The sequence below is a fragment of the Lampris incognitus genome, chromosome 2 (genome assembly GCF_029633865.1).
Source record: "Lampris incognitus isolate fLamInc1 chromosome 2, fLamInc1.hap2, whole genome shotgun sequence".
Taxonomy (NCBI): Eukaryota; Metazoa; Chordata; class Actinopteri; order Lampriformes; family Lampridae; genus Lampris; species Lampris incognitus.
This window is the reverse complement of record NC_079212.1, coordinates 43,515,178-43,533,683: the sequence shown is the minus strand read 5'-3', so window position 1 is coordinate 43,533,683 and position 18,506 is coordinate 43,515,178. Positions and strand designations below refer to the sequence as shown.

The window sequence follows — 18,506 nt, the reverse complement described above, 5'->3', positions numbered from 1 at the left end:
TCAATGATTTTGCATCACTGTTCATCGTCAGCATGGCTTACATCAAGACGCATGAAGTAATGTCACAATGGGGAGGGAGGGGAGGGTGAGGGCATGGAGGTCCGTGGGAGTGTTTCCACACTTCTGGGGCTCTCTCTTTATCAATACACAAGAAATGCCGGGGGAATATGCTGCTGCTGTCTGACCTGCCTTGCACAAGAATCAAGTCGGTCAAAGGTCATTTACGTTGCATCTCTCTCTCTCTCTCTCTCCCTCAAAATTAAACCGGAAGCATTTTCATTCATACTTCATACGGACATATTGAAGGTACCTAACACAACCAGATCAGTGGGTGCGTGTGACCACTTCTGACATATTCCACCAGCTTCAGATGTGAAACAAAGTTGACCTTTTTGCAGATGATAAGCCCCCCCCCAAGGCCGTTGACAAAGAAACACCGGCGACTATCCTGTACCAAAAGGCTCAGCAGGAGGACCAGTCCCACCTGCACTGTGCATGCAGAGCAACTTGACAGAGATGACAAGTGAGGGATAAAGGGGGGGAGGCTGCATACAAAGACTTATGACGAGCTGAATAGCCTGGTGCAGGTGGCTCCACTGTTTAACGCTGCTTTATTTGTGGCCGACAGAGGAGCGTGTAAAATTACCCGGACTTCTTGTTTAACAAACGAGGTGACACAAAGCGGAGTGTGCTGGGAAATGTAAAAAAAAAAAAATCTGTTGCCACTGCTGGCCCAAACAAGGCGGACGGGGGAGGGGGGATTGGTGAACGCTCAAATATTGCTGCTAAACTGCCAGCTGAGAGGGAAACGTGACCTGTCCTCTGCAGCGTAGATAGTGGGAGCGCTTATCAGAGTCAAAACACGCAACTGAGGAGCGCTGCTGAGCGATGCCCTCAAAATGTGTGCCCGTGGGGTAGATACACAAACCCTGAACCCCCCACCCCCTGCCCCTCCCCCCTCTACCGGTCATTGCGATCGTAGATGAGGGACGGTGCCGAGATAAAACGACACGGAATACTGCGAAATGTCAGCTGGCAGCGCTGGTGCCTCGTAGTACCAAAGACTGCCACGCTGTGCAACAGCCGCCCGTTAAACAGCTGGCCGGACTTCTGCAGCCTGTAACTGGTCCACAGCCTGGTTGGGGGGTGGGGGGGGGTAAAAACACCAAGGTGCCATCATTCATCACAGAAAAACCCAAAACATAAGCTCTTACCGACTGAAGGAAGAGCAGAGTCCGGACGTAATCCCTCTCGGTGTTCAATATCTCGTTTAAAACGCAAAGTCTGAGCCGCTGCAGCCGGTCCGAGTCCCTGCCGGCGTGGATGCCGTTCTCCAGATGCCCGTCTTCTTCCTCCATAACGGACAGCAACGGTCACCGACACCCCTGGAACCGCTTTGTGCGGAGATGATGAGTTTCCTTCACTTCTGCCCACTTCTGCCCGCGTGTCCAGACTTTCCTGAGTTGTTTTTCCCTTTTCTCTCTTTCTTTCTTTCTTTGGACTTCAGTCCATTTTGTGGCGGCTGAGTTTCCAGAAAAACGCCGGCCCAGCGGTGGGCAGTGCGCCGCGCGTTGCACTCCAACTGAACTCGCGGCACCGAAGCAGAAACCGGACGGTGAAACGGGGGGTGGGGGCGCTCCGCCGTGTGGACGCAGCGGCCGCGAGACCGACGGGCGCAAGATCAGCTCGAGACTGAGGGACCGGGGGGGGGGGTACGCGTCTTCCTCCTTACGCACCAAACACAGAAGCGAGATCAGCGCTGCAACGCAGCCACACACGCAAGCTGAGCGGCCCGTGTGACCTGAGGACAAACGTTAAAGCGCCGCACTGTACAAATGTATGACAAAATAAAGCCTCCCCCGATACCACGGAGGTGGTCGCTCCAGTCACCCCTCTGAGAGCCGCAGTAGCGAACGTGACGATACCCCCCCCCCCCAGTCTTCGGCGCAGTTAAGGGACCGTCCGCTATGACCTCGACGGCGAAGCGACGTAAAAATTAAACGCGCAATTATGGCCGCGTCGTGGAAATACGCTGATCGAGTCGACGGAATGATGAGATTTCTCTTCGGGGCTGCAGGAGGGGACGAAATGCATGCGGCTCGTTAGGGTGCACAAGTTGGACAGAGCCGCAATTAGTTGTTTTTTTTTTTTTAGGCGAATGAAGAGGAGGGTATACCACATCGGATCTGTTTTGTCTGGTTTTGCAAAATATATTTTGGCCTCTTTTTTTTTGTACTACTACTAGTTGACAGTTTCAGCAAGGTCCGCTTTTGGTACTTTTAGGAGCAAGGCGCCCCCTGGTGGATTTGATCAGAAGTGCAAGTCGTCGTTTGAAAGCGCAGCTGCAGCGCGTTGTCTTAAACGCGTCGGCAAAGTGCCGCGCTGCCCGTGGCCGAGGAGAGACTATTTCGCACTACATACTAAAAAAAGCACTAAAATTGTGGCAACGTTCAACAAGATATCGTTCGGCCACGAAGAAGAGAGAAGCACAATGTTAAAACCTTTAGAAGGGTTAGGATGGGCATGGACGCGGTTAATCACACGACGTAAAAGGCGAAACGTGTCTGAAATACGTCCGTTCCCTCCATTTCACTCCACTGGAAGGCGAGCGTAACCAATGCGCGAGAGGAGGCACGGCGCTCCCGTGTCAGTACAGGACTCGGACAGAGGCGGCGCTGTGACCGCGCCGCGCCACGCGGCTGGGGCCCGGAGGCGAGCTCGCGGCGCTCATCCATCGGCGTCCTGGTTGTGTTACCGACACCCCTCGCGCCGAGCTCCGTTACCGCCCGGGGCGCGTGCCCCAACCCCACCTTCACCGTTGTTACGCGTGAGGAGGCGGTACCAGGAAAGTGGTGCCAGTTGCCAAAATGCCGGTACTGCCCGGTAATGGAAAACGAAAAAAGGGGCGAGTGGAGTGGAGTTGAGCCGGGGCCATGTAGTGGGAAAAGGGTCATTAGTTATCTTGTTGAAGGAAGGAAGGCCTCAAACTTGTAGTTTCCCAGGCCTACCTTAAGCCACAGACGAGCTCCAGGAGCCACTGTGCTACAGGTTTACTCATGTTTACTGCAGCCACTCCTGATAAGCTACCTGTTGATCAATTAGAGGTAATTGGCCTTGATATGGCATGCAGCTCTGGCTCGATTATTCATATTCATCGCTTTTAAGATGCCTGAAGGTTGACACACGCGTGTGTCTGCCAACCGCCGAGTCTCTTAAAGTGCTTTGGATGAAGGCAGAATAAAAGTGAAAATACAACTTTCTATAAAAAAATACATTTCTGGCTGAAGTCAATCTACAGCTCCTCTGGGAGCGACACGTATTGACATGTGAATTACTAATCAACATAAAAGTAAAAGTGGAACTTCATTTTATTCCTCATACACATCCTGTAAACAAAAGTCAAATATTAGGAAAGGAAGAAATTAAAAGGTCATTGAGATTTCTAATTAATGCATGTTACATTCAATACCAATTGTATTCTCCCATACATAATTGCATACTTATATAACTTTTTTTTTGCCACCTCAAATGAGAAATGCAACAGAGAACTCGTATGCCTTACACGACCATATATTTACATATTATCCACCCTTTCTGTACATGACAAATCCTTAAATATGACCTAAGACCAAATGAGTAATTTGGGATACAATGCATAACTGATTGTATGTGGTGTCTTTTACACATATTCAATGTACTTTTCCTTCAAAAAGGCATGTGCCCAAAGCACAGTCATTAAAAAGCGAGTCATACGATTAATTAGACGTGATAGGTTAAAAACTCCTCGACAAAGCAGTCTCTTCATTCATATTTCACAAGATAAAACTTCCTTCAGCAGGGTTTTCTTTCAAAAAAAAAATGCAAATAAGTAGAAAAAACATGTAAAGTAACCAAAAAAGAATAGGAAAATAAATGAAAAACGTGCTCAGTGCATTAAGACATTTCAATATAACAAAGAAAAGTAGAGGTGTTCGTCCTGTTTCGTCGCTGTGATAAATAGATTCACATTGTTACAGGCACACAGTAAAAAGGGCTTGCATCAAAACCAAAGTACAGTGAGAGAACAAAATCGGAGAAACATACTGTGACGCACAAGGTTACCAAAATGATTCGTGGTCGCCAAAGCGGAACAAAACGTCTGTTAATGAAATCACAACTGAATGGCAGATAAACACTCTCTGTGGGCTAAGAACTGGGAAGAAACAAAAAAAAAAGGAAAGAAAAAAAAGATGCAGTTTTGTACAGCCAAATGTGAGTTAGAGATATTACCATGAGCTACGTTGGAGAATGCACTCCTGTCTAGGAGGTGCAAGGCGTTTATGTGCTATGCTTTTGTTGGTTCTTTGCCAAAAAGCGATTAAAAATGCTAATCATGTCAGCGTGTCCACAACGGTTAAGCCCTGCAGACATCAAGTATTGGCTCCGGCAGTAACTTTCCTTCTATCTGTAAACACAAACGTTAACGGACATGGTACGAATAAAACAGTTGAGGGGTAACATCTTGAGACCAAGAGTTTGAAGCCTAAATGTATTATTGAGAATTTCACTTCTAAATGCTTTGAGATTCTAGTCACTGAAAGTGGCCATTTTTTTTTCAGTGTTACAGGACGTGTAGGATTCAAGGGATACTCATTCCCTGTTGTGTGAATGACTCGACTGATGGCACAAACCACAGCTAGTGGAATCAAAACAGCTCTGGTGTCAAAACTATATTTGCTCATAGACAGTAAAAAAAAAAAAACCTCATGTAACAGTTGTAAAATTATAGAAAACCTTTCACAAAAAGTGACATCTGGGTGCCCAGTCACTTGCCGCAATGGCCAAATCGGCGTTCTCGCAAGGAAGACTTTGTGCAGATATTTGTGGGTTATAATAATTCCGTGTTAATCAAACTCATGAAATTATGCTGGCACTTATTTCCTCGCCCTGTTAAAGCCATCTACCCAGAGCCAACCGCAACAGGAACAGTGCATCACGAAACATTTCTGAAGTAGTTCAAAGTTCTCACATTTCATCACAGGGCCAAAATTTAATCTCATAAATCCTGTGACTGGGTGACTGAAACTCATCCCCTCCAAAAAAAAAAAAAAAAAAATGGTATATCTGGATTTTGGGACAAAACTGCATCATTATAGCCCTAATAGCATTCAATCAATCACCGGATTTTAAGTCCAAACAAACATTTTTCTTTCACTATTTCAGCAAGTTCAACTATTCTATTGCAATTAAAGAACAGCAGAAAGTCTTTGCCACAGAGCATGAACTGATGAATTTAACAAGGATAAACAGTAATTTTTTAACTTCACCACCCAGAGCTTAACTGAGAAGATGAGACAGAACTATAGCCTTTTGCACCTTGGTTATGTTTTTGACACTTTGCTCTGAGAGTCAATGGCAGACAGTGTTGATATATGTGCTGATATAAATAACAAAACAGTACAGTATAAATATAGAGATTCTGTGTGTGTGTGTGTGTGTGTGTGTGTGTGTGTGTGTGTGTGTGTGTGTGTGTGTGTGTGTGTACACGTGTATATGGGTGTGTATATATGTCCCTCTATGGATGTGCGTATGTTCCTGTGTGCACTTCTGAGCCAGTGTTTGGATTACAGGGAGGCGGTGGGGGTCAGAGATGAGGCCTTCCCTCCCCGACCTCGTGGAAGAGCGAGGTGTAGAACTCGGGCTCCAGCTGTTTGTTGCGGTAGCGCTGGACGATCTCTGTGATCTTCTGCTTCCGCCGGACATGGGGCGGGTTGTACAAGTCGCTCTCCAGCCTCTTCCGCCGACACACGTTGATGACAGTCTGATGCACCAGGAAACCTGGGGAAGAAAAAGAAGATGGTAATTTGTGAATTTCAACGAAGAAGTAAAATAAAGAAGATAATTCTTATGTGCACTAGGGATGTAAATTAATATTCCAAATTTGAATATATAACCAAATTGTAAAAAAAAAACAAAAAAACAGACATTCGAGTGTGAAAATTAATATTTGTTTGTGGGAAGAAAAAAATGCAGCGCTGCCTGCCTCACAAATTCTCGTGAGGGTTTGGCCGCTGCACTGAATGCGCTGCATGACGGACAGGAGTCATGCAACGTCACTTTGACTGGTTGAAAATGACATTTAGGTCAACAACTGTATGGTAAAGATGGCAGGGAGTTCACAACCCAACTCGGCTGCAGAGATTGATTTTCACTCCGGATTTTGGTCAGAAAATGGAAAATCTGTAGAACCTCAAGATCAAGTCGTGTGCAATCTATGTAAGCTACAGTTAGCTTACCATTCCACCAATAGTAACCTGAGGGCACATCTTGAAAATACGTGCAAAATATATTCGAATGGGTTCGAACCTATGCTTTCTTTGGAGGGAATAATCTAATGTCATTTTTGGCCAATTTCGACAGCCCTAATGTGCACAAAGAAATGTCACTAAGTAGGCTCTGTGCTGTTTTGATGAATGGTCCATTAAAATGTGACACCTCTGTGGACTGATGGAAAATGGCAGAATGACTTTTGGCGCACAAGTCTGCATTTACCTAGTGCTCTACGGCTGACCACCATACCATCCACCAGGGGGATGACCATGCCGAACTTGCCCACCGCTCCATGCAGCCTAATTCTGAACAGGCCAGTCCTCAGTGGGTGGATGAAGATAAGAGGAACATCCTTCTCTAGTAGCCCTGACCTGGATGAGGGGACAACACTGATTTGAGTAGGGACTTAAGCTTTTAGGAAAACATCTGAGAATATTTGAGGGAAAGGACAAAGTGAATAATGGAAAAGGAGAGAGAGAAAACAGTGGCACAGCCCTTGAATCAACATAATAAAGCATGGACATATTCTTAATACATTCATTGAACCAAAACAAAGTAGCTAGTTCCCTGCTGCTTCCTGAGTGCTGACCTACAATAATATTCAACTATCATCTGCATAAAAGGGATGATTGGCCTATGATACATTTTGACCAAAGTTATTAACATATATGCAGAATAAATGTGGATCCAGTACCAAAACTATGAACAAGTCATTACAGAACTACACACATCGAGACATTTTAAAACACGCTTAAAGCACTGCTTTCCAGAGTCATCATGCTGGCACTATTACAGGACTACAAACCTGGTATGTCGCCTTTTGAAATATGTTGGATAAGGCAATAAAAATGTTCTTGAAATAAACTCTCCGTAGCGGATTTCTAAGACCTTTGCCAGAACAGTCAGAAACCAACGTTATCGTCAAACAGTGCAAAACTGTCCATTTCTCGAGAGAGAGATGTTTGTGCTCCACATTTTGGGAATCTTGTTAGAGACAAGTGTCACTACTGCAGTTAGCCTTTGTCGAGCCATAGTTGTTACCGTACCTGAGAGAGGCGCTGTTGCTGACACTGGCCTCCAGGCCCGTGCTAGTTTCCGCCAAGAGGTCAGCTAACGGGAAGTTTTCTAGGAACAAGCATTCACACATTTTCTCTTTATTTCACTTGTCTAAAACATTTGAGAGATGAAATAAATTTACTGAGACTTTGGAGACTTGGGGCCACGTGTGTGTGTGTGTGTGTGTGTGTATATATATCTATCTATATATATATATATCTATATATATATCTTTGCATGGGACCTACACTAAAAACTTGCACACGCACAAAACGAGAAAACTGTGCCCTTTCAAAAATAATCGGATTTATAAAAACTTGCATACGATGAATTTTGCGTACTCTCCCTTTATAAATCCTTATGAGTCACTGATGATTTTCTCTTTTTTAGATTTTTCCCCTTTTTCTCCCCAATTGTATTTGGCCAGCTACCTCACTCTTCCGAGTCGTCCTGGTCTCTGCTCCACCCCCTCTGCCAATCTGGGGAGGGTTGCAGACTACCACATGCCTCTTCCGATACATCTGGAGTCGCCAGCTGCGTCTTTTCACCTGACAGTGAAGAGTTTTGCCAGGGAGACGTAGTGCATAGGAGGATCACACTATTCCCCCCAGTTCCCCCTCCCCCCTGAACAGGCGCCCCGACCAACCGGAGGAGGCACTAGTGCAGCAACCAGGACACACGCCCACATCTGGCTTCCCACCCGCAGACACAGCCAATTGTATCTGTAGGGACGCCCAACTAAGCTGGAGGTAACACAGGGATTCGAACTGGCGAGCCCCATTTTGGTAGGCAACGGAACAGATCGCCACACCACTCGGACGCCCAAGTTTCTCACTTTTAAAACAGCATGTACACATCATCTATATCTTCAAAATGCTGCAAAAGAATTCATGAAAAGCTGGCTATGTTATCTTAATTATCGACATTTAATTTAATCAATGTGAGCTTATGACTCGCGCTTACTGGGACTTCCTCGTTCATGGGAAATAACTGCAATCCCGATCCCCATCGCGAGTGGGGTTCAACGGGTTACTCATGCCTCTCGGCAGAGATAGACACATGCTGATCCACTCAGTGGGGCACATGTGCAGCCCCAGACATCGAAGGGCATCACAGACCTGTTATTGCGCAATCTCGCATGGGTGAAAGCCACTCGTCCCTCTAAGAAGTTGGACGCCGACTGCACGGGGACTTGTAACTAGTTAGCATGCCGGAGTCTCGATCGTTATCAGAACTAACCAGACAAATCGCTCCACCAACTAAGAACGGCCATGCACCACCACCCACTGAATCGAGAAAAAGCTATCAATCTGTTAAGCCCTTCCGGGTCCGGGCCAGGTGAGATTCATATTAACACATCACATCTAAACACGTCTGAACGGTGGCAGCATTTGCTGCATGTTAGGTGGGCAGCGTTTAAAGCACCCATCCTCTTTTCATGAGTCAAGTCTTTTTTCTGTAACAATGTAAGTAAATGTAGCACGAGTGAGGAGCCAGTCTTCATGGATAACCCATCGTCTGAGAGTTGATAGATCTGTTTAGCGTATGGATGAACGATAAAATGTCAGCATAAAATGCACATTGGGATAGTCACATACAAGGTTGCTGAAGCCTTATATGCATATCCGTTGTAATTAGGGACCGTTTAATAAGCATCAAAGCATTATATAAGTTGGGAGGGCAAAACCATTTTGCTTTTCATAGAGGGAACACCACAAACTGCCTAAAGGCTACTACTGTACATAGGTTTTATCTTATGCCTACCTCTTTTCAAAGAATTGTGGTTTGAGAGTGAAGTAAATAGAACTTAAAAAGACACTATGATTTACTATATTAGTATTTTGCCATCATCATCATCATCAGTTCCGTAAACTATGGAGGTTGTAGGAGCACAGCTGATGGCTCAACAGGTTGTTAATGAGTCATCATTGTGTTTCAGTAGGGGGAGTACCTGGTGGTCCCTATCTCCTCTCCAGGTATGGATGGCTATTGGTTCACAGAGGAACTCATCCGCCCTTTGACAGAACTCCTCCGCCCTTTAACAGGTTTTGTTTTTAGTCCTGCTAGGTGTCCACACACCCTACTCACAACAACCCAAGGGTTGAAGTGGGGGTGCCGGTTTAGTCACCGATGACCCGACAGTTGCAGTTGAATGTCATACCCATTGATTTTGCCATAGTAGTCGCAATTTCCGTCTCCAAAATGTGCATGTGCATGGCTCAAAGTTTGCATGGCTATTGCGTGCATGGGAAATTGCATAAGCAAAGGTTTTGTGCATATGCAACGTTTATACAAGAGGCCCTTGGACATTATACCGCATGTGAGAGAAATAAAGCCTTTAGCAAGATAACAGTACAGCAATATAAATCTATCAGAGTCAACAGCCATGGATTTGAAACAGCAAAACACTAGCAGCATTATGTGAATGTGGACATAACATGAGATGAAACTGGAAAAAAAAAAAAAAATAACAGTAAGTTTACCGATATCATCAAAGCGCTCCACCCAGACCACAAACACCTTGGTTTCAGGTCCCAGCAGTGGGAAGGACTTTCCTGTGGATGACTTCTTGGTTTTAACTAAAGGACTCAGCTACAGACAGAGCAAAGCAGAGGGTCACTTCAAACATGTTAGCAGGGGTTAGCGATCCTATTTAGTGTTTAATTATCAGCCAACTGTAAGTAAAAACACACTGATTGAATATTACCTTTTTGGCAGATTCAAGGTTGTCAGAGTGGTTGGGGAACAGCTCCAGTGTGAGATTGGGTTGTTTCAGCAAGCTAGGCATGAGGTCAGTGTTGGTATCTGCCTCCGCTGTAGAGTCACTGTGCACCGATGAGTCCTCTAGAAAAACAAAGTAGGGGGAAACAAAGCTACTTTGGAAACTGCAAGCCCAATGACAAGATTTTATTCGTATTGAAAATTTAACTAAAGTTGATGTTCAGAAAATTCAAATACTGACCAGAGTTCTCAGTAAGTGATGGGACAACAAAGGCGATCTCTGTCAGAGCATCAGCGTAGTACAGAACTTTCTTCTCCCCATTGAACACTGAACCACCTGTGTCCTCAGGAGTAGTTGCCTCTTCTACAGTGATTAAGTACACATATTTTATTCAACATTAACACAAAGAACATATGCAGTAAGCGTAAGTGAGAACAGCTTTTGGCAAATTTTCACTCTAACCCTTGAGACGTTAAGAAAGCGTGGCAACATAAGCTGAAAAGTGTCTTCAGGAGAATATGCCCTGAGGCTATATTTTCCTAGAACTTTCACAGATCGGTCCTTGTGGGCCAAAAAGGACAGGGATTTTCACAGATCATTCTTCGATTAGCTCTAATAGCTTACCCATTTGCTGTACATCGTTGCTGTCAATGCAGGAGTTGAGGGACCAGCTGGTATCCAGGTGTCCTGTCCAGCCAGGGTGGTGTCCTACGTCCACGGGCCAGCCCAGAGACAGCAGGAATTCCAGGAAGTGAGGCTGAACACTAGACGCCGACTCCACATTCCTCAGAATCTGAGTAACCCGAGGACAGATGTAATACTCATCTATACTTGTTCAGAGACTTTCCTCTATACAAGTGATTATGGGACACACTAGCGGAACTATAAAAATCTAACCTATTTGGAAAAGGGATTGGGCTGTATCACACACATTGTGGAGGATTTCATAGTTTTTTTTTTTGTTTTTGTTGCTTCATAGTAATTAATGCCCTCACAAGGCAAAGGAAAGACAGGATATCATATACTTAACAACATAACCAATCTTACGGATTTCTGACACCTCACGGATGTCAGGGACTCCAGTCTCACGGGAACTTTATGCAATTACATGTGAAACTAATCAAAACAACACTGGAGGCGAGGAGCCAAATTTGGCTTCCATCCATTATCCAAACGGCTTATCCTGCTCAAGGTCGTAGGGATGCTGGAGCCTATCCCTGCAGTCACTGGGCGGCAGGCGGGGAGACACCCTGGAAAGGCCGCCAGTCCACCACAGGGCCGATACACACACACACACACACATTCACACCTAGGGACAATTTAGTATGGCCGATTCACCTGACCTACATGTCTTTGGATTGTGGGAGGAAACCGGAGAACCTGGAGGAAACCCACGTAGACACGCGAAGAACATGCAAACTCCACACAGAGGACGACCTGGGATGACCCCCAAGGTTGGACAAACCCGGGGCTCGAACCCAGGACCTTCTTGCTGTGAGGCAACTGCGCCAACCACTGCGCCACCGTGCCGCCCCCAAATTTGGCTTGTTTAGGCAATAATAAATAAATAGCATAGACCCTACAAATTTTAGAAAAGTCAGCAAACGTTTGTTATATGCGTTGTTCCTTTTGTGTGCACACTCGTGTGCATGCTGGTGTGTCTCCAGCCATGATCAACACATGAGTACATAAGGACATACAAAACTTTTATACATGCAACTCAGGCAACACTTTCAAACACTTATTCATTCTGAAAATGGCATGGAACATTTTACTTTAATGTTCATTCAAATAATCTACTTATGAATTACCATATTTTATAATAAATTCATAGTGTTATGCTGTAACCAGTCACGCTGCATTTCCTTACCTCATGGCTGCTTTTCTGTCCTGCCCTCACGTAGAACACAAATACAGTGTCAAAGGGTCGGCAAGGCAGCAGGTCCAAGTAGCTGATGTCATCAAAAAATCCTGGTAGGGAGGACTCCAGGCCAATGAGATGAGGAGGTAGCCGGCTGTTGTTAGGTTCCTATACAGAAATCACATAAAACACCATTGTTTTCTGTGTGTATGTGTGTGTCTGTGTGTGTGTCTGCGTGAGAAAAACCACAGTATTAAACCACCCCAGTTGACAAACTACAATCCCCAACCTTAAGTGCCTCCAGAGAAAGGAAGCCAAAGTGGGACAGGAAAAGGCGTGCCGTCTGGAACTCTTGGGAGGGTGGAGGGGGTTTACAGTCGGTCTGGGGGTCGGGGAAAGGTTTAGATCGCCAAAGATCCTCCGTGTGGCGCTCCAGGGCATTCTCATACTCGATCTGTTTGGACATCATGCTACGCAGCCTGTCATGCTGTATCTCCAGCTGAATGGAGCAGAAAACAGAAATGCTTTCTCAGAATTTCAGAGGATGCAGGAGTTACTTAAAGGTTAACAAAACACCCCGGTTGAGATAGAACGCCGCCCCATCTGAGATTTAAAAAAGGCCATAATCTGGGTAAAATGCTGGGATGGGCTACAGGTATCAAACCACAGCCCTCAGTTTTCTTTTTACCTTTGGGGATAGCTCAATCTACTCTAGACAAAAGGGAAGCAAGAGTGCTAATTCTATAAACTAACTATTAAAACTATATATGATGGGGGGCATCTGGGTAGCATAGCGGTCTATTCCGTTGCCTACCAACATGGGGCTCGCCAGGATCGAATCCCCGTGTTACCTCCGGCTTGGTCGAGCGTACCTACAGACACAATTGGCTGTGTCTGTGGGTGGGAAGCCGGATGTGGGTATGTGTCCTGGTCACTGCACTAGCGCCTCCTCTGGTCAGTTGGGGCGCCCGTTCATGGGAAAGAGGGAACTGGGGGGGAAATAGCGTGATCCTACCATGCGCTACGTCCCCCTGGCAAAACTCCTCACTGTCAGGTGAAAAGAAGTGGCTGGCAACTCCACATGTATCGGAGGAGACATGTGGTAGTCTGCAGCCCTCCCCGCATCAGCAGAGGGGGGTGGAGCAGCGACTGGGACGGCTTGGAAAATAGGGTAATTGGCCAAATACAATTAGGGAGAAAAAAAAAAGGGGGGGGGGACTATATATAATGATATAACTATATATAAAACTACAGAAAATCAAACAAATACTACATAAAAAAACTCAAATTAGTACTGAAAAATGTAAAAATATGTAACTAGTATCTCTCGATTACTGTATTCTCTCTCCCTCTCTCAAATTCTTTTGTTGAGGAGAGAATTTTTAAAAATTTATAATAGAAGGTGGAAGGGTGTAGCTGGGGGCGGGGGGGTTGTGACTCGTATCACATCACATTGCCAAGCCTATGACAATCCATGGTTGTAATTACACGGTTATAACCAAAGAAGCAGCACTTAGCTGAAATTCACTGTTTTGTGTATAGATCGTATAGATTACGCTAAAATGTTCAGATAAGCAGCAGGGTCGATGTCTCTGACTTGTGTCCAACCAAGTACATCAGTATTCAGTGAAAATACATTGTTTTAGTGTTGTGTAGACCTTTAAGAACTCTTAACACACACACAAAAAAAACCCCAAATTACTTTCCCAATTTAAGAATGGTAAGCTCACCTTCTCCCACAATTGAGTTACGAGTTAATAGAGCTTTCATATTATTTCATATCATAGTACAGTAACAGTCTTTGTTACTGTACTATCAGTACCCATATTTCAGAGGTTGACACCAAATTTTTGTAGCAAACTAGGGCCAGACAGATGCATCTTTAAATCAATATATAGCCAATATTCACAAAGTTCTTCACTTAATAAGCTTAATATCCGTAACACATCATATTCACGTTACTGGTGCATAGGTATGATAGTTAATCCACAAAGAAAGTGTTAATTGTCATGCTGGTTAACAAAACAGCCCAAAAAGGTTGCTGTTCAAAAAAGAAATTGTCAATCGGAGCGACTTCATCTTCATCTCTCTTTTTTAAACTGTTTTTTAATGCTATCCCAAAAAGTCTAGATGGATGAATAAAACTGTAATGAGTAAATCTATATTATTTGATATTGGACCCAAATTATATGTATCGGTCAGGCCCCAGTGATAACCCCAACATTGATAACCCCAAAAAATTTTTTTTTGAAAAATAGAAATGTTTGTGGTTATTTGAGATGAGTTATTTGATGGAAACCCTTTTTCAAGTAGACACCCAAGTGACTTCTTCAAAAACTCACGTATGGGTCATTACACTTCAGTGTGTGTGTAGCTTTTGCTTCATCCCGCCAGCCCATACAACACACCTGAATTTACGTGAATAATACATTTAATGCTTGACCCTATTTCAGACTGTGAAATCAATCTTCTTCCAGTACAACCCTGTAGGAGTTTAACTGCAAAGTTAGAGGAATATTGGGAATATAAGAGTCACCTCGTGAGGGGGTTAATGAGAAATAATAATCCTGACCTCCTTGTTGACAATGTCATCCAAGTCAGGGATACTGACGTCAGCTTTAACCAGGGGGATCTTATCCACCTCTTCAGGGAAAGGCCTCTGCTTGACGTTGTACTTGATTCCCACCTCGTTGTTGGGCGCCGGGCGGCCCTCAGGAACAAACACCTGCTGTATGGGAGGAGGAAAGAGGGCAGAAAATGAAAGAGTTTAGTGTCGGTGAGCAGAAGGACATGAAGTCACATGCTGTGAGGGCCTACAGAGCCAACATCTATTTCTTAACACTTCTGAAACTATATTATTCAAATGTTAGGGCTTTTGTTGATGTAGGACTTTAGTCTATGTGATCTAACCCTTTGGTTAGCCCGTGCGCCTCTGGGTTGGTGGAAGAGCTGCATTGTCCAGGCATGTCTGCCAGCCGTCCCACGGATCAGAACTGTCACTGACGGACTGGGATCTGCAAAGAAGAGAGGCATCACAGTCTTATCTCAAGGCTCAGGTCTGTTAGTACAAAGGGAATTGAATGTCAAATTTGGAGGCGGGTTTGGTGTAACTTCAGCTAAGGCACTTCAGTTACAACTCTCATAATCTGATAAAATTAAGTAGAACAAAAGAAGGATCTGAAAGTGCTACACTCACTCTGCTCATTGCCTAGTGGCTGCTCCAACATGGCCAGGATAACGGAGTTGTCCAGGACAAAGTAGCGGAAGTTGCTAGCGCCTGTGGAGCTGAGCCTTGCATAGCGAATGAGGGTGTCCTCATTCAGCAGGCTGCAGGTGGAGGCTGGCCCACTGGGGGATGGGAAGGCCCCCAACACCTGCATAATACTAAGGAACATCACAGGGATAGAAGTAGGGACATTAATGTACAGAAAGTGGGCCAGTGGGTATAACCTATCTACCCAGTTTATAGCAGCAGAGCTGCAAATATCACTCTCTGCTGACTACTTGCTGCGGTGGCAATGCGCTCATGCTAACTCACTAATGACATGTTACCACCAGGAACCCAGGAGTACACTCCCCAAAGCACTGCTGTCTAACTATGGTCATAAGTACCACTGGTAGAACTTCCTTTAGCAGGAGAACTGTTTCTCAAAAGCGTCATAGGAATGAAAGCCACTGTCAAAGTCGTGTCGAAACAACAACACCCTTTCACCTGTAGTTGGAGGCATATTTCACCACTGGCAGGTAAAATCGGGGGAATGACAAGTAGACATTTGATACTGTAGTGACTAAATCTATGCATTACAAAATTACTTCTTCCCCCTGCAAATCTCTATTTCAGGAAGGCAAGGAAATGTAGTTGTGTGTTTATCAGCATCACATTTGTTAAACTACTTATTGCAATTCTGTGAGCCTGTTCCATCCATTCATTTAATCAGCTGATCTGGACACAACGTTTAGTTGGAGAACTGTTTCATCACTAATCTAAGTGACTTCGTCAGTCTCAGCTGACTGCAGGTACCCCCACCCTTATAAACAGCACAATTGCGTAATGACCAAAACCAACTATCAGTATCATATGCAAATTGCCGTGACAATTAATTAGAGTTAAAATGGCTGAGTGTACAATCAGGGAATTGTACATGTGGCCATTTTAACTCTAATTAATGGTCACGGCAATTTGCATATATTCGCTAGTTTCGGTTGTGATGCAACTGTGCTGGTTTTGGTCATTATGCAACTGTGCCGTTTGTAAGGGTGGAGATACCCGCAGTCAGCCGAGACTGACCAAGTCACTTAGATGAGTGATGAAACGTTTCTCCCACTAAACGTTGTGTCCAGATGAATTGACTCAACTTTCTGGGATTTCCTTACCTGGATTATTGAGCATGCATCAAGTCATAACATTTTCATATATTGTGGCTCCCTTGACAGTCAGCACTTTTTGTGTACTTGCAACTGGTAGTATAAAAGAGCATATTGATCCAAACAGTTAACGGCTGAATTTGGATTTTATGGGACAGGAAGGAAGTGCCCCAAAATGGGGAGGTACTGATGTGATACAAAAGTGGGACATATTCTTGGGCTGCATCTGAACATGGGCCCATCTGAACAAGCAGATCTTGTTCAGATGGGCTGCACCTGAACAAAATCTGCAGTTTACACTGCAGATCTTGATGTTCTGATTTTTTGCCTATATCCTGTTTTGTTTTGGGGTTTTTTTCCACCCATTTACATCTACTTTTAAAAGTGCCCCATACCCGACTCCTGTGCTTACATGATAACGTTTTGGTCTGGTCCCCAATACTGAAGTAAACGTCTGCACATGTAAACTATGTCATTCAAAACGCCACAAGAGTGTCACATTTTGAATGAAATTATGAAACTCACCAGGATAGCGTGGCCTCAGCAGCATCCTTCACCCTCATGGAGGCTGGGTTGTGCTCCTTCTCACCTTTATGCCGGACTTCCTGTTCTTGTCGGGACTTGCTACCTGAAATTCCCAGCTCCACGATCTCCAACACCTCTACTAAACAGTCCTGATGAAAAAAAAACAAATAACCAGGATACAGTGATCAACCATATGACTCTAGCCTCTTATTTGCAACAAAATCATGAATATCTCAAAAACGAAACCAGATTTTTGTTTGTTCTTATGTAAGAAAGTCCTTCACCTTAAAATCTGATTCTGTCTTTTCTTCTAAAAGGCATTTTTTCATAACGCTAGGGAAATGCTCCTGTATCTACTTTTTTTATCACTTTAGTTTTTATTGAAGTTTTTAGGTCAATACAAACATGGCATCCGTATTCAGAAGTAAACATTGAATTATCTACATTTACTTGCACACAAGCCCAACAGGGCAACTCAAAACAAACAAACAAAAAAAACACACAAAAAAATGAACTACATGAGCTTCCTGTGGGTCTAACTTTCCAGTCTTAAGTGTTGTCATGAATTATGTTGTCGCGTGTTTGCTCCTTAAACCATGTCCATTTCTTCCACTGGTCTTCCTTCCGAGGTACTGTAAGTCTCAATCGATGAGTCAGTTTTTCCATTGTATGAATGTCTTCCACTATTTCCATCCATTGTCCTTGTGTGGGGGCGTCCACCTGGCACCATTTTCTTGTGATTGCCTTCTTAGCTGCAATCAGCAGTATCTTAACCAAACATCTATCACTTGACCCTATATCGTCGTTTTTAAAATTACAGAAATAGAGGGTCATATAGCTCTTAGGGAAGTCATATCCAAGTACCTTTTGTATTACATCATGAACCATCTCCCAAAACATCGCTAGCTTATTACATTTCCAAAATATATGCGAGTGGTCTACATCCTCTGTTCCACATTTCCTCCAGCATGACAGTTTGGTGCTGGAGTATCTATTTTTGATTTTTGGTGTAGTAAAAAAACGTATCAGATTTTTCCAGGAGAATTCCCTCCATACCCGCGAACTAGTGGAGGATTGATGAACTTTCCACATATTCTGCCAGTCCTCCTCTGTAATTTCTGTGCCAAATTCTAATTCCCATTTTTCTTTTATATATGTAGTTGAGTGTTTATTAGTTGTGAGAGCTTGATATAGTACAGATATAGTCCTAGATTTTCTCCCTTTATATGCGTTGATTATAATTTGAATCACACTGTTCACCTCCATGGAGGGTCCTCTCCTGATACGTTTGTTGTAATAATCCCTTAATTGTAAATATCTAAAGAAGTCATGATTTTCCAAATCAAACTTGTCTTTCATACCCTGAAAACTCTCCATCTCCCCTTTTTCCTCTAGAGTGCACCATGCAGTGATTCCCCAGTTAACCCACAGTTTAAAAACTGTGTCATGCCTCGCTGGAGTAAAGTCTCCATCATATGCTACCCATCTCAATAACTGTATCTCATCTTGTAATTTGTTGATTTTAATCAATTTAAACCATAACTCCAGTGTAAATAATGTGACTGAATCCATGTGGGTTTTTGTTTTCTTGTATACTTCTTTATCCCCTAAAATATTCTGGATAGGGTACCCACCATATTCCCTTTCCATGACTTTCCACTTGGCCAT

General features: G+C 44.1%; 2 protein-coding genes across 2 annotated transcripts in view; both read right to left on the bottom strand.

The window, feature by feature from the left end:
- Positions 1 to 1,673, bottom strand: part of prex1 (phosphatidylinositol-3,4,5-trisphosphate-dependent Rac exchange factor 1) — a 147,214-nt gene extending 145,541 nt beyond the window's left edge. The window contains exon 1 of the mRNA XM_056273226.1: positions 1,215 to 1,673. Coding sequence (XP_056129201.1) covers positions 1,215 to 1,358 — 144 coding nt within the window. The 5' untranslated portion in view covers positions 1,359 to 1,673. The remainder of the gene's footprint in view (positions 1 to 1,214) is intronic.
- A 1,683-nt stretch (positions 1,674 to 3,356) lies between these two features.
- ralgapb (Ral GTPase activating protein non-catalytic subunit beta) overlaps positions 3,357 to 18,506 on the bottom strand; it is a 37,129-nt gene continuing 21,979 nt past the window's right edge. The window contains exons 18-30 of the mRNA XM_056272935.1: positions 16,839 to 16,987; positions 15,145 to 15,332; positions 14,859 to 14,962; positions 14,521 to 14,673; positions 12,238 to 12,447; positions 11,958 to 12,116; positions 10,712 to 10,880; positions 10,328 to 10,450; positions 10,073 to 10,209; positions 9,849 to 9,957; positions 7,356 to 7,434; positions 6,532 to 6,680; positions 3,357 to 5,817 (exon numbers count right to left, since the gene is read on the bottom strand). Of these exons, the coding sequence (XP_056128910.1) occupies positions 5,624 to 5,817; positions 6,532 to 6,680; positions 7,356 to 7,434; positions 9,849 to 9,957; positions 10,073 to 10,209; positions 10,328 to 10,450; positions 10,712 to 10,880; positions 11,958 to 12,116; positions 12,238 to 12,447; positions 14,521 to 14,673; positions 14,859 to 14,962; positions 15,145 to 15,332; positions 16,839 to 16,987 (1,923 nt within the window). The 3' untranslated portion in view covers positions 3,357 to 5,623. The remainder of the gene's footprint in view (positions 5,818 to 6,531; positions 6,681 to 7,355; positions 7,435 to 9,848; positions 9,958 to 10,072; positions 10,210 to 10,327; positions 10,451 to 10,711; positions 10,881 to 11,957; positions 12,117 to 12,237; positions 12,448 to 14,520; positions 14,674 to 14,858; positions 14,963 to 15,144; positions 15,333 to 16,838; positions 16,988 to 18,506) is intronic.